Source organism: Betta splendens, chromosome 3, assembly GCF_900634795.4.
Source record: "Betta splendens chromosome 3, fBetSpl5.4, whole genome shotgun sequence".
In the NCBI taxonomy this organism is placed as follows: domain Eukaryota; kingdom Metazoa; phylum Chordata; class Actinopteri; order Anabantiformes; family Osphronemidae; genus Betta; species Betta splendens.
The window spans coordinates 16,466,519-16,482,587 of NC_040883.2; the positions used below are offsets into that span (position 1 = coordinate 16,466,519).

Consider the following 16,069-nt stretch of genomic DNA (forward strand, 5'->3'; position numbering starts at 1 on the left):
AATGTTTTGCGACATTTTGATAGGATTTGTGCTTCAATTAATGTTTCTAACGTTCATTCAATGAATGAAAACATACAGCACAGCACTGTATGAGCACAACCATTCAAAACGACACACACACAGGATTTAAACAAGTCCAATTCAATATTCAACAGCTTTAAAAATATCGTTAGCATGCAGTGTATCTCTAATGGTCTTTTCATTCCAATGAAGCAAATGCGTTTGGCAAAACAAAAGCATTACAATCTTTGAAGTGTAATAAAGTCTAAAAAAAGAAGTTTACAGCGGAACAGGATAATTGGTACAACAGTGTTTCAGTCTGCAAAACTTGCATGAGGTACTGACACTGCATCTACAAACAGCATTTTCATCAACAGACTAAAACCCGGGTTTCACCCAGCAGGAAGTGAGAGTTTCTCATTCTGCAGTAAACAGACAAATGACAACAACAACGACAACATTACCATTGTTATCTTGAGGTAGAACATTAACTTCAGCATTTGGAAGTGCTTCACGTTGGATACTCTGTTTTTGTTTGTTTTCTTGTTTCGCTTCGACGAGCAGGAGAAGAGAGACGATTCTTGACATCTGAGGTAGTGCGGCACCTGATCTTGTCATTTTTCCAAACCAATCAGTTCCTACACATTTAACGTAATTGTGAGCACATGGGGAAGGTACAGTCCCTCAAAGCTTCCCGCGACACATTCATTCCGGCTGAGGTAGGTTTTTTTTTTTTTCCGTTGAACTGTAAGTTTCACAAAGCCAAGTCTATTGCCTGCAGGAAGGCCAAGAACTCATAAAAAATGTGAACATCACTGAAACAAAGTCCTGAGACAGAATATGTTGAATCCCTGGAAGAAGACTGGGGTCTTCTGTGAGCATGAGGGTGGAATGATTGGTAGGTGAGAGCAGGCAGCAGGAGTCTTTGACATCCACAGAAAAGTAGAGATAAGGACAATAACTTATAACCACTTTGACAAATAGATGATAAAGATATATATATATATATTTATATATATTTATAAACTTAAAAATAAAATTATCATTGTACAACATGAACAATCTGAGACTATTTCGTGTGCTGCCAAACACTAGAAAATGAACAAAAGAGAAGGTGTAAAAATAAAGAACCTTTAACTGGCCCATGTAGCTGAAAGCAGCTTCACATCAGACCCAGGCCAGTAAATACACAGTCCTAGCTCCTCTAGAACCTCTTAACTTACCCATAAAAAATCTTTGCACAAAAAGGACAAACTACTTTGAAAGGAGACACTTGCCGACCTGAGTGAGAGAAGAGTCTAAGTGGCCACTGTGGACAGGGAGTTGGCCTTCATACATGACTAGCTCTGGTCCTGCTGACCCACGTCTGCCGCGGGAGGCTCGTGGAACTGCGTCTCCAAGTCCCGCTCCACCGCGAACTCGTCCAGCGGTATCGTAGACAGCTGGGTGTCGTTCAGCATGTAGGAGTCGCACTGCGAGCACATGGAAACCAAGGCGGCGTCAGGTACTGACAGAAATAACACATTTTTGATCGTTTGATCCGGTGCCGGCACCCTCGGGACTCACTGCGCATGTGTCGTGCGTGTTCTGTTGAATGAAAAGGCTCTGCAGCTCATTGCTGTCCACCACTTTCTTCCCCGCTGCGCTGCCATTGATCTCGATCTCCCTCCTGGCGGCACCGTTGAGGCCCGAGGCTCCCAGGGAGGAGGTGGAGGACTCCAGCACCGCGCTGTGGCCGGCCTGAGGGGCCGCCTGCACCGCCTTGCACATCATCAGCCTGGGGATCAGTCAACACGTCAGCTGCATTCAGCACTGATCCACATTCAGCCTGGATGAAGGACACGCAGCGCTCGCACTCACCTGCCGCGGTAGCTGAAGACGAGGAAGAGAACGCAGAAGATGATGCACGTGACGCCGATGTGGATGCCGATGATGATGCCTGTAGTGGACGTTTTGCCCTGTTGATCTTTGTCGCAGTCGCACGGAGAGTCCAGAACTGAGGAGACATTCACACGGTCCAACTCAATCCCCAAAGGTTGTATGAGCGCTGTCACGAGGCCTGACCGTCTTAGACTAAAGGCCAAGCGTTTGGCTCAGCGAGACCCACTAAAGCTCTCTGAGATGCTGTGTTAGTGTGAGTCAGACAATCACCTGATTTCTCCAGCGCCTCCCGGAGAGAAACAAATCGCACGGTGGCGTTTCCATCTCCGTGCTGGTTGTACGCGAGGAGCTTGATCTCATACACGAGCGCAGGATCTGGAAGAGACAGACAGAGAGGCGACGATAGCACGCGGGGGCGTTTGGTTCCACTTTCTTCGACCTGGATCGATTTGCTGAGAAGCCTCCTCTGCCTCAAACAAACTCACACCTGGGAGTCTCTCAGCACAACCCCAATCTGAGCGGCTCACGACGAGCTGCTCCACTGGTCCACGGCAGAGCATCGTCGCGGCGATGATTGCGTTTCACCCAGCACAGCAGTTGGGAATAACTGATCTCCCAGTGTGACACATATTTGTTAAGACTTTTAGCCATGGCAAAAAGATTTTTTGTGAATTTTCCTAATGTAAGAATGTAATATGTGCCTTGTGTTTACTATAGGAGGTTAATCCTTTTTCTCCCTGAATTCATATGTAGGAAGCAACATAAACACCTGCCTCTTTCACTGAGCTGGGAGCAGTTTTAATCCCAGATTAATTTCCAACACATTTCTACAGAGGGACTTTAAGATGCTCATTCACTGATCACAGCACTGAATGTGGTTTCTGTCATTTTGATTAAAACTCAGCCAGTTAAACACATTGTTTACTTCCTGAGAGTGTCTCACCCAGCTTGGTGATGTTGTACTGGCTGACATTTTGTGGGAAGGTGATGGGGCCAGTGAAGAGCGGAGTGTGGGCTCTTCTGTAGAACAGTCGGAAGCCTTGATGCTGGCCCATCTTAGATGAAGGCTCCCACGTCGCTTGCACTACGCTGCCATTCACCACCTTGGTGTAAAGGGACGGAGGCCCAGGCACTGCAACACCACATAGACACAATAAAATGTGACTATGTGCTTATGTCAAAAGCTTTGTAATAATGCTGAACTGCAGTAAAACACTCAAGACTTATTTAAGCTGTATTTAATGAGAAGGTGTGTGTGTGTGTGTGTGTGTGTGTGTGTGTGTGTGTGTGTGTGTGTGTGTGTGTGTGTGTGTGTGTGTGTGTGTGTGTGTGTGTGTGCGCTCTTCTTCCAACTCACCCTCCCACTGAGTGCTCACGGTGACAGTGTCTGATGGTTTGCTCGCCCCGTGGGATGTGTAGGCCTTGACGTAGAAGGTGTAACTGGTGGAGGGGTCCAGGTCCCTAATGATCTGCTGCAGCGTCATTTTGCTGACGGCCTCCTCGTATTCCTTCTCCACTGGGTCTGAGGGAGGAATAATGACGGTGCGGGAAATGAAGTCGCGGGAGAAGGAGGTGAGGGCGGAGAAAAGACAAACGACAAACGAAAACAGGGGTGTTAGAAGAAGGAGGCATTAAGATGATGGAAAATAAGGATACAATAAAAACAATCTGTTTCTGTCATCATTTTATGGTTATTGCCCATTTTACTGGTAATAGCTAATCTGGTTTGGCCCTGGGAGCCTGAATGATGATGGGTGGGTGAATTGCAGGGGCGGAGTGAGGAAATGGATGGGGTAAAAGTGGGAGTTGTGGAGCATGTGTAAAGCATTTTATTGCTCTTAATCCAGAGGCAGCCAACCATCACCACTATCTACCTCTAGCCCTCCACCAATTGCGCCGTGCCATCTTAGAAAAGTAATTACAGCAAATCCGATTGGTTGGCCCCCAGGGCCCTTAATTATGCTTCTAACGGAACTACTGAGGAGGCGAGCAGCTGGGGCTGCGCACGGGCCCAAAGCCACAAACAAACACAGCGCACATGCATAAGCAAGCGAGCACATGTTCACGCTCTCACCAACAGTCCACACAAATGGATCCCGAAGGGGGAAAAGTTAGCATGCAGTCAATCTGTACAGCGGAGAAACACATTTAAAGCGTTTTTTTTGGGATGGAGGCGTTCTCTGACGCGGATTTCTAGTTTCTGACAGACAAATGCATTTATGTCAACATATCGCTCACACTTAGAATGAACTAAATGCATTACTGTAGATAAATAAGTGGTCATAATCATTTTTTGAGATTACTGTAGTATTGGCATCTTTTTAAATCTGCATATCTGTGTTTGGGTCTTCGGTTGCAGGCTGACCTGAGGTTCTGCGGATGTGGACCACATAACCGATGATGTCCTGAGTGTTCTGAGCGGGCTCCATCCAGGACACCTGGATGGTGGTGGGCGAGAGGGCCTCGGCCTGCACGCGGGTGGGCACGCCGGGCAGCCCGTTGGTCCAGAGCACGGTGAGGCGGGCGCTGGCCTGCGTGGAGCCGGCGCTGTTCTCAGCGATGCACTGGTAGATCGCTTCATCCTCCTGGCTGATGGGGTAAATCGCCAGCGTGCTGAAGGAGCAGAAGAAGAAGTTGAGGTTTTATGACGCCGACATGGAACCTTGGACGTCACCGTGTACAAATGCAGGATTGAACTGTGAGGGAGAGGCTGCTCAAAACCGTAAGCGTCATTCATTTAGGTGTTATGGTGAAATACACCAAAGTCGACGCGATATTGCAGTTTACAGTAACACTTTAACCTTTTGAATTGCTTGCGTTAGTAGCAAAACCGCACCTTTACATTTGAACAGGTGAATGGTTATTCATGAACATGAGATCATTTGTGAATATCTGCCTTAACAAGACAATTCAATATGTGGCCTTGAAACAATTAGACACGACGTACCAGAGACGAGGCTGCACAAACATCACATTAACCTCATACGAACACTCATGAGCAGAAATGTCTTTTACAGTATGCACTGTCACAATCAGATATTCATGCCTTAAATCCAGTGTGTCTCTATGTACGAATCTGTAAATATTTTCTCTTTAAATTAGATTTTCAATATTTATACTCATTTCCAACTTGATGTCTCCCTTGAACGAATGAATTATTCTATAGATTGTGTTAAATTTTATTGTTAAGCATTACTGTTCTCAAAGTAATTCGTGTCAGATATCATGAAATGAGAAGGTTTTTTAATAAAAGTAATAAATCTCCCAGAAGTTAAGTACCTGCACTTGAATACTGTAAATGCACTTACGTTATTGGAACACTTCACCTCAGATAAAGACTGCATAGAGCAAAGAAGATGAATGTGACAGTATGTCAAGAGCACAAGGTGCTATGCTACACCTGTACGTGTGTGTGCGCGCGCGCGTGTGTGTGTGTGTGTGTGTGCGTGTGCGCGCGCACGTGTGTGTGTGTGTGTGTGTGTGTGTGTGTGTGTTTAAATCAATAAACTCACATCCTATGTGACTGACAGCAGCATGTATGGAGCTTTACTCATGCAAAGCACACACTTCCTGACAGATCCGTCCTCAACTGGAAGTCCCATTAAAGCAGATAAATCTATTTCAGTGTTTCACAAAGTCCTATTTGCTTAAAATCGGGAAAACCTCTTATTTGTCCGAGCACACAACCTTCGATAAAAACAAATCATTCTTCATTCTCGCTCCTCTCTATCATTCCCTCACCACTCTGCTCTTTGTCCCCATCCTTCTTCCTTTTTCCTCCCTCCTGACTGATGTGATGTTATAGAAGAAATGTAGTGTATGCCTTGTGTCTGAGCTTTAAATGTATGTTGTGTAGGTGTTATTAGTCAAGAATACATAATCTACTCCTGTCACTGTCCTCTGGCAAAAAGAAAAAAAAATGCCCAGGTCAATTGTGTTCAGCCAGGACAACAGCGTACAAATAAAAATAGATTGGAAATGTGAAAAGGCTCTGAGTTGCCCATTCTCTCTACATCAACTTGGCACAGTTCTTCTTGAAGTTTGCCCTTACCATGGTATTTATAGAGATGGAAAAACATTTTTCTAAATAGGGGGAAGAAAACCTTCTGACTTCTTCTACTTACTCTTTACTTTAAATCTAAATGTTATTATTCAGGGCCACAGGCGCTTAACATATCCTTCAGCATCCATTTAATCTCACCCTAGCAGGGAGAACTTGCCGAGGCGATCACCATCTACCTGTGACAGACACACACAGCCCATTGTACAGACCCAAAATTTATGAAGAATGTCAGGGTGATTCTGTGGTGAAAAGCATGCAATTTATGGAAGGCACAGCGGGGTGTACATGGTCACGTCCCTGAGCAACCTGTGGATTTGTGACATTGGGACATGAGAAAAGCGTCTGATATGGCTGACCTCATACCCGCCTCAGCGAGGCTCTGGATGGACGGGAAAGGTCAGCGTGCAGGATGCTAGAGTGAATCACTCAATTTCCTTTTCAAATCGCATGTGCTACTGTATGGCTCTAATCCGGCGCCAGAAGGAGCTGTGAGGGGGAAGCGCCATTATTCTCTGGGGTCTGCCAGGTGGATTCAATCTGGGTAATTATGAGGTCAAAGAGGCCCTCTGTATTTCACCCTCCCTGAGCCAGTCTGACCTATGACCCCCGAGGTGGCAGCAGTCGCCAGCGCGCGGCTCGTTACTCAAGCATCACTTTTGTGACAGCCTTTCATATCAGCGACGGATGGAGTGTGTGCAGACAGGCAGTCTGACCAGATGCCACAAATGCAGCACCGGGGCCCCTGGGGATGCACTGCCTGATGCCACCGGGCCTGCGCGGCCCCCCTCAGTGTGTGAAAGGCGGCTTTAGAAGATGCAGTAGCTTCCAACTGCATGTACTTGTACACATGGAAGTACAAAAGTACTGGACGTGCCTATTTAACAGCCTGGTCCTGCTCACGTGCAGCTTGAGAAACTCCACACCTGCAGTCAAAACTTCCATTCTAACTTATGAGAGGAGCACTTTAAATATGAGACAGAATATTTATTTTTTCACATCGTCAAATAAAACGTGTTATTGAACTAAATGCATTAAATATTGACACATAAGAGTATTCAAGTCTCATTCCAGATTACAAAATGAGATGCAGTTCAATGGGCCTCAGGTTCATTCTTTTTCAATTAGACAGTTTGGTCTCAAGTTTCACAATAGATCAATCTACATGAATATGCAGCAGCAGAACGAGCCCACCAAAGTCCACACAATGTGTGAGGGAAAAACAAAACAAAACAAAGTCTGAGCAAAAGGAAGACGATATTTAAACTGTCTGCATGTCTTACACCGGGTCTAAAGCCGAGCTGTCCTGTCTTGACAGGTTGACACCATCATTTACTCATCAGTTCAAGGTCATTTCACAGATTGATGGATAAGGCCATGGGCCAGCGAAGTGGCTGACAGTGGGGCCTGGAGTCTGTTGTTCAGCTGCTAAAGCTGTGTTTACTCTCTGTTGTCTCTGAGCAGCACCCCATCAAAAGCCAGCGCGGCCATTCTGGATCCAGCGAAAGGGAAAAGGGAAAAAATATGGAGACAAAGAGAGAGACGGGGGGAGGAGGGGAGGGGGAGGGAGGAGCGATGAGCTGTCTGTGGCCTGAGAGGAGGGAAGGGCCCAGGGATATGACTGATTACAGGCAGGGTCAGAGTTCAAGGCCAATGCCCAGGCTCCAGCTCTTTGTAATGGGGGCAGGAAGGGGGATGTGGGGCACAGAGAGGGGCTGCGCACAAGAAAGGCAGCAACGAAGAAGAACGATCCCCTGAAAGGATTCTGCAACAAAATGTCCAGGTTTGTGCGCTAGCCTGTTGCTCCGGAAATTAAAACGAGCCACGGTGCTCAGCTTCTAATTGAATTGTACAACAACAGTAAATTAAAAGCTGCCCTACTTCCACGTGACACGGGAGACGTAGATTTCTGGTATCGGTATCACTGTGAACAGGCGGAGTCTTAACTTGTGATTATTACACTGTCTGATGTAAGATCACAGCTTGTGTGTAGCGCATGATCGCACACACCAGCTTTAGAGACTTTAGGCCAGTTCTAAACACGCTGTAATTAGCAACGGCCCTCACACGGGCTGTAAATGGCAGCGTGCTGTACGGTGGTCTACACAGTAACTGATGCTGTGAGTGGGCGCATGTGCTTGTGTCTGAGCAGGAGGGCGTCGCTGCATCACCTGCCGCAGGAGTGTTTGTGTAGAGAAGCAGCCGAGCATCCGAGTCCCATCTGCCCTGTGCTTTGTATGCAGACCCAATGCAGTGTCGATGGGGAGATTGCGTATTTTCATATTTGATTATACGCGTGCACCAAATGAAAGGTGGCTTTGAAAGGGGGATTTGAGCGCGTACTGTGTCACTTAGGTTTTGATTAATGTGTGTGCATGCGTGTGAATGAAATGAACGATTGATTCCCTTTCCTTCATTTGTCTGATTCGCTCTTGAAGGTCAGCGTCGTGAGAGGCGGCAGAAGGCTGAAACCCTCCACACAAACACTAATTAAACTCCCACTGCTTAGTATGCTGCACTCTGGCAAAAAAATGCACATACTATATATATATATATATATATATATATATATATATATATAAGAACAGAATTATTGTGCTGCCCGGAGCCTCTGAATGTCATTTGCATATCATTAGTTTTGTTACGTCTAAGTGCTGGAGCTACAGTAAATTGCGCTCCATGCCACATCATTTTCTTTCCTTTCAGGGCCTCCACTCACACACAGGCTTCAGGTGAAACTCAGCCACCGTATGATTTTTCCCAGTTTGTCATTCATAGCACGGCTGAAGCGTTTTAGGCTCCATTTAGGCAACACATAAGAAAGCACTGCAGCCAACCAAGCTACATAAAAATGAATGTACGTATGAATTAAGTCCACATCATCCTCATAACAAACTACTAATTAATCTGTTTCAATAATCATCATCAGATTCATTAGGCAGTCATGGCATTTCCTACAAAATGCAATTGAAAATCAGATGAAGCATGTTCACACTGGTTAACAGGGTCTGGGTGAATACGGCCCTTCACAATCAGCATCTGCATGAAGCTGCAGACGCCAACAATGAATCACATCGTAATTGTGTCAGCGCGCGGCTCAGCTGCACGGACGCACGCGAGGCTGCTCTGTTTTCTAAATGGCCGACCGCATTTCCTGCTCAACTAGCTGACTTTATGGGCAAATTAGCTAATGGTATATGTCAAGATTAACCACTTACAGAGCAAGGTTTGCGATGCACGGGAGCTGTATTATGGCGGTTCACGCACCGGAGGTGGCGAATAGAAGCGCTGCGATGCTCCCGACCCACTCTGCATCCCCCTTGGCCCTCGTTTGTTCTTCCTGCCGACTCATCGTTCCTCTTTTGAGCCACTTGTTCATTTTTCTCACTTTTTTTTATATCTAAGTCTGGCCCCTCATTTGTTTCCTCCCTCTTCTTTCTTCTTATGTTAGTCCCTCACTCCATCTCGCTGACTAATATAGACTGGTGGAGGCAAGTAGGAGTGGAGTGGTGGATTTGAGCGATGGAGGTGTCTGCTCCTTTAACTCACTGCCAGAGAGTGCAAGTATTGATTCTCTGCTGCATATTTAATACATTTACTTCATATATCTTTTTTTTCTTTTATGAATAATAACAATATACATGGATGGTTGACTGCTGGGGTCAAGTGGAAAAATAAAGTTTCTGCCTGATGGAGCGAGTATAACACTGTGCAATCATTCACCCAGTGGTGCTGGCAACGAGCTGGGTCCTTATGTTTCAACTGTTTAATGTATAATGCCTTGGAGCCACCATGTTTACATAACTCGTCCATCAAGTCTAATTAGCGAGTCTGTAAAAATACTATATGCTTAGATTCAATATTAATACTTTTTCATGACTCCAGATTACAGACAGGAAGAAATGGTCGCCTCTAACGGACAATAAACCAGAACCAAGCTATGCTACCGCATATAATCAACATGATGCTTCTGCAGCGCAACATACTTTACTGAGACACAATAAGTGGTGGATGTAACGGGAGACCTTCACAGTCTGACGTGCTGAGAATGGGAACAAGCTCGGCTCGCTGCGCAGCCCTCCTCGTGGCATTCCTGGAGACTGCCATGGGAGTGCATCCAACATCCAGTCAATACACATCGCTCACGTACAAAGGCACAAATAAATTGCGTCTCATGTCTTGGCAAGCATGAATTCCAGCAGCTGCAGCGTTACAGACAACACAAACACGGAGAAATTGAACACGACGCCAATGAGCACATCAGCCGTGATTAATATTGACATTCATACACAGCACGGGCCGGGTCCAACTTTTTGATGATGCAGTGAACGACTGAGTGATGCTTGGGAGGGAACGCGAGGCTGCGTGTGTTAATGGCAGTCTGTGACATCTAACGGCCATTTTCAGATTAAAAGTAAGGAATGGAACCACTGAGCGTTCACCCTTCTAAGGGATTCGCAACCAAAGATCCTATTGATTTCATCAGTGATAGATCATCCCTCATACTTTATCTCTAGTTAAACAAGTGTAAACATATGGCACCAAAAGCTCCATCATGCTGCTTGTGTCGGGTTTACGTTAACACAAATGACTCATCATACAGTAATATTCCCTCACACACCTGTCTTGGTACGGTTCTGGGGGGTGTTCCCGTTTACCTGTTGTTGTTCCTGAGTCTTATGTGGCCGCCCGGCTCCAGGATCTGCCCGTTCTTCAGCCAGGTGAGCTGGGGCTCAGGCTCGCCCTGGGCCTGGCAGGTGAAGATGGCGGTGGTGCCGACAGGCCGAGTGATGGATTGCGGAGGCTGAACAAATTCCGCGGGAGCTGAGGGAGGAGGGAGGAAGCAGAAAGTCGAATCAGTTTTCCCCGTTTCCACAAGCAAACTGCCAGAGAGAGACACTGCGAGTGGGATCCGAAACTGAGGCGAACGGAGGAACAGGCGGAAGGACGAAAGGACGAGATGAGGCTGATGAGGAAAAAGAAGAACAAGGGAGCCTGAGCCAAGGCATCGGTGCTGTACAGTATATGGCATAAAAACCGCTGCAACAACTATAATTCAGGGTCTACAGCCGAATTATAAGAGACACTAGATTAATGCAGAGTAATCTCATAAACGCAGCAACAAGAAAACTGGACGCTAAATAACGGCACCACTTACGATTAAAATAATACAACTAATTTTCTAAAGTAAAGGAAGAGATTTTATAGTTGCATCATTGCCTCTACAGGCTTCTAGTTCAAGCCAATAAAGGACTATAAGTAAGACTAATAACTTAGAGGAGGTACTTCACTTTAAATCAGTTATTACAAATGAAGTCGTATTCCTGGTTGGGTGCTTTTATTTAATCTGATGGACAGAGAGGTATTGTACCATCCCTTCTAGACTCCGTGTTGTCCCCACTGGTTAACAGCAATAAAATGACCTGAATTATTAATACCCATATTAACTTAGAAAAAAAATGTTATGGTAATTATAATATCTCATAGTTGCCACTAGAGGATAGAAGTGGAACACAAGTATTATATATGGTATTATCTGTTGTAAAAATATCCCCTGTTCACACCTCCTCCAGTCCCAACCATTTATCATCGCTCCCACGTGGGACCGAGGATCATTGACTCGCATGAAAAGACCAAAGCCCACAGTGCATGTAGGTGTGCATCCAGAGTGGAGGATGTGTCTGAGAAGGCTTTGGTGGCGCACGGTATTAAAGCTGTGGCGAGGATCCTCCAACTATGTAGAGGTGCGATGCATCGGGTCATCGTTAATCGGTTTGTTCTGTCTATTTCATTTCCTGGGTTTGTCTCAATACAATACATGCACATACTCACTTCATCAGCTGTAGATTATTACACATTTAGTGCACTAATGTAAGGTTGCAGTGAGTCCTGGACACACAGCTATATTCTGATATAGTGCTACTGTATATACTGTAGTCTTCCTGTCCTAGTCTTACATATTTCGTCTTCCATCTTGTTACCAGCCCGGGAGACAAATTGTCATCTGACACTTCGTACATGTAAGCATTTCCCTTCTCCCACCGGAAAAAGCTAAGGGGCCCTGAGGCACCTGAATAGAGGCTGTTGACAGCGTGTGATGATCCTTTCATTTATCTCCTTCACTTTCTCAGCGGCCCTTTTTCTCTCTCTTTAAGGGTTGTCTTAAAGGTGAAGATCAGAACAAGCTCAAGAAGATATTGATTGTACCTGTAAGGGTGCAGGTTACACAATCAACCTCAGCACCATCTTTTTTCCTGTTTTGGGCACCAACACTCACTTCTTCTTAGGCCTTTGCTTTTATCCTTTGCTCTTTCTCTTACATGAAAGAACTTAAAGGTTACTAAATAATTTATTATATTTATTATTTACTTCATTATTATTTTTAGGACACACAAAAGATAAGGGCATAACAGCACACAACAAAAAACATTACATTAGACATTAACATAGAATATCAACATCGTCGGGTTTGTCTTCTTTGTTCTTGGTGAGCTACAGGGTATGTTGAAGACTTGATAAGGAGATTATATGAAATATTGATCAGAATCAATAACAACTATGGCCTGAACCAAAGCCTCGTCCAGCTGATCAATATGCGAGAGAAACACATCCTGAATGTTTGAATGTGACAACTGGCTTCATGCCATTGGTCAAACCCATCACCTCCGTACATGGAAGACATAGTACGATGACATATTTAACATTCTCAAGACATATTGTGTGAACCTGATCTGACCACATAATGTGGTTTAATGCTCAGGCTGCCTGTCAAATAAGAGTATTACATCACAGGAACAGATAATTTTTAAATACAAAATAAAATTCAAAACACCCATTTTTTATGACTCAATAACAAACAACTGAAGTAAATTCCAAAATAAATATTAGCAATTCAACACCATTCTGTAATTAATAGCTGGAGGATGCATTTATAGAAAAGCCTAAACCTGCATTTCAAAAAAAGAAGATTATTCATGATTGTGTTGTCGATGCCAAATTGGCCTGTGATTATGGATGGCGGTTCAAAGCTCAGCTAAACGCAGCGAATAACAACAGCAGCCCTGGTGGCAGGATAAGGAAGAGCTTACTAGTATCACTCCAGTGCACCTGACACACTAGAAACACAAATTCCAAATCTTGGCTTGCCCCTTGCACGTGGAAAATCAATCTGAAAAGGTACGGGAGAGGTATTTTTAGTTAAATTATGCAAACCCTTTCAATGTGACAGATACGTACCACCCACTAGTTCAGACCTGGGGATTTACATTAAAGTCCACCCACATGATGCACATGAGTGATGCACATTTTTAAGGTTGGTGAAGGCATAATGTGGTCGCTGGGGTGCCAGCGCAGAGATCCACCCACAGCCGCATACGTGCGTGTTGAGTTCCCTACACATTGCACCTCATCTTCGGGTAGTATGACACGTTGTTTTCATCCAGAACTCACCTTGGACCACCAGACGTCCCTGAGCGGTCCTGCGAACGCGGGTTCCCGGCTTGTTGGCGGCGCACACGTACACCCCTGAGTGCTGCACACCGACATCAGAGATCATCAGGTTTCCTGTGCCCAGCACCTGGATTCCCTCCACACCTATGGGACGGCCGTCTGTGCCAGAAAAACACAAGGCATAGAAACTGTGTTTGCATTATGTAGGTGTTGACAGTACTTCTGTGGAGGAGCCACTTAAACTACACTGAATGAATAAGGAGGAAAAAACATTCAGGCATTTTGCATGTTTAGAGCCCCAGGTTGACAGAGGCAGCTTGTCCCTCCCAGAGGTCAAGGATCCAACTTTCCCTGTGAAGTGCGTATTTCTTAGAACTGCAACAGTCTCACAACAAAGCTAACGACAGACACGAGGCTGTAGAGAGGAAGGTCACTGAGTTGAGTGTTTGCTGTATGAAAGGCACACATGCTTTAATTAGTTGTTTTCCTTGGGTGCTTGTAGTATAAGTAAGTTTCTACTGTTTTACAGTAAATTAATGTTCTGTCCTGTTATACAGCTTATAATAATGTTATAGGCAGGAGACTATTCTTTATTTTGCACTGTGAATTTAAAGGTTACGCAGGAGATGTAGCAGCAATCTCCAGGGTAGCACAAACTCCTAACTGCAACTTCTAATCTCCTATCTCCTTACACAATTCATAGCTGCTTCCTTTCTGCCCTTGCTGTAATTACATGATAAGCTCACACTTTCCTGTGCTCCTTATCGTCAGTCTCAACCCCAACAATGATTTCAGTCTGCCTCTGATATTAGCTAGGGGACCAAGGGGTTATTTTAATCCCATCTATAACTATCCACAGCCCGTATGCGTGTACAGTCCAGATTTCACGTATTCAAAGGACAGGCAGGGAGCCAAGGAGATGGACGACACGCAGAGGCATGAGCTCCAGCCGCAGACAGAAACCACATGGTCACTAGCCAGTGGTTGTGTGTGATGAACCTCTACAGGATAATGCTAAGACGTTACACAGACAGAAATTGGGTTTTAAGTAAGAAGAAACTGAAATGACTAACAAGCATTGGGAATAAAGCGGTGGACCTTGTCTGGTGGAAATCAACAATTCACAAAGCAGCCAAGCACAATGCATCAATCAAATCCCAAAGCAACATGAAATTAGTCAGTGTTCCACAGACAACAGAGCTGTGCAAGAATTCCCGTAGCTTGAATTACGACAAGTTATGATCTGTGCTAATGGATAATTAAGAGGACGATAGTTGCAAATGATGTTAAAGTGACATGAAAGAAATGAGTCCGACTGGCTGGCCAAGTGTTTTTACACAGTGTCTGTCATTATGATGCCTTTAGATGCTCTTCCAGCTTTTTTTTTCTGTTGTCACTATTAACACATTAGGCTGAAAACTAAGAGTCTAGTGAGTTTGTTCTTTTCTAGCTGTTTTCTCCTCTTCCTTCCCCCCTCCATCAGCTTCTCTCCGTCAGCTACTAATTAACTTAGTGTCAGGAAAGAAAGAGCACACGCAAGCAAGCTGTGGTGCTGTTCAATGAATAGCAGCAAACAAACTCCGGCATTAGGAAGTGACTGATGTGAAACTATCAGATTCATTATACAGTTTAACCCAGCCTCCTTGCCGTAATCTAATACTTACAAATCCCATTGTGTGAGCATTTTATTCTAGCAACATTGTGCAAGGCAATACCCTCAATCTGATTACGTCCAGACTGGATGGGAGGGACACCGATTTAGATTTGGAACAGCCAATCTGATTGGATAATAGGTCAGGAAAACAGATACCAGAGTGAGAAATTGGTCATGACAGACTTTGAGTGATAGCCAAGAAGAAATGCATACGAAGAGAGAGGGAAACTAATTGTATCTTTCTCAGCACCTGGCTGCAATTACTCAGGGGCCCCGGCGCTTCCAGGAGGTTCAACTTCATGAGAAGAAGGAGAATGCATTCATCAACAGAGTGAAACCCAACGTTTAGCCTCCAGGCCCCACATTGGGGCCCAATGAATCCGAGATACCCAATACAACAGTGCGGAGAGATACAAACACATGGGGACACCATTAAAAATAATACAGATTTCACAGGAACAGAACGAGGAACTTTCTCCTCTTGGACCGGATCAGGAATGTTTCTCACCTAGTCTGCTCCAAGACACGATGGGCCGAGGGTACCCAGTGGCAACGCACTCCAAGATGGCTGTTTGGTGAACAGTGAGGGTGAGGTTTTCTGGGCCGACCAGGATCATAGGCTCTTTGTAAACAGATGACTGGGAGCCTGCGAGAGAAGACGATAGGGGAGCATAGGACGGGAATGAGCGTGATGGATGGCTTCCTTTAATTGGATTTCTCAGGAGTGCATTAGCTCGATGCGCTGTATCTCCGAGATGCTGCATATCTAAGAGATATGCTATATCTAAGATATTCCATTGTTCCCCCGCAATTGATTTTCCAAGCCAATTGCAGAGAAACAATGGCTTTGAAAATGCTGGGAATATTCCGCCTAGATAATAAGAGAAAAATGTGAAGATGGTATCCCAGCAGTGACTGAGGAAAAAATAATAAGGCGGCACACAACCGCAGCGGATTTTAAGCTAGGCTACTGAACGCTGAGAGTGTGATGTCACAGCAACATCCAGTTTGTTCATTAACATACC

The 16,069-nt window shown here is 45.1% G+C and overlaps 1 protein-coding gene across 1 annotated transcript in view; it reads right to left on the bottom strand.

Annotated features, from left to right (window-relative positions):
- Window positions 1-712: 712 nt before the first annotated feature.
- igdcc3 (immunoglobulin superfamily, DCC subclass, member 3) overlaps window positions 713-16,069 on the bottom strand; it is a 40,163-nt gene continuing 24,806 nt past the window's right edge. The window contains exons 5-14 of the mRNA XM_029143706.3: window positions 15,553-15,690; window positions 13,391-13,549; window positions 10,600-10,765; window positions 4,247-4,494; window positions 3,239-3,403; window positions 2,825-3,013; window positions 2,152-2,256; window positions 1,861-1,996; window positions 1,567-1,777; window positions 713-1,472 (exon numbers count right to left, since the gene is read on the bottom strand). Of these exons, the coding sequence (XP_028999539.1) occupies window positions 1,341-1,472; window positions 1,567-1,777; window positions 1,861-1,996; window positions 2,152-2,256; window positions 2,825-3,013; window positions 3,239-3,403; window positions 4,247-4,494; window positions 10,600-10,765; window positions 13,391-13,549; window positions 15,553-15,690 (1,649 nt within the window). The 3' untranslated portion in view covers window positions 713-1,340. The remainder of the gene's footprint in view (window positions 1,473-1,566; window positions 1,778-1,860; window positions 1,997-2,151; window positions 2,257-2,824; window positions 3,014-3,238; window positions 3,404-4,246; window positions 4,495-10,599; window positions 10,766-13,390; window positions 13,550-15,552; window positions 15,691-16,069) is intronic.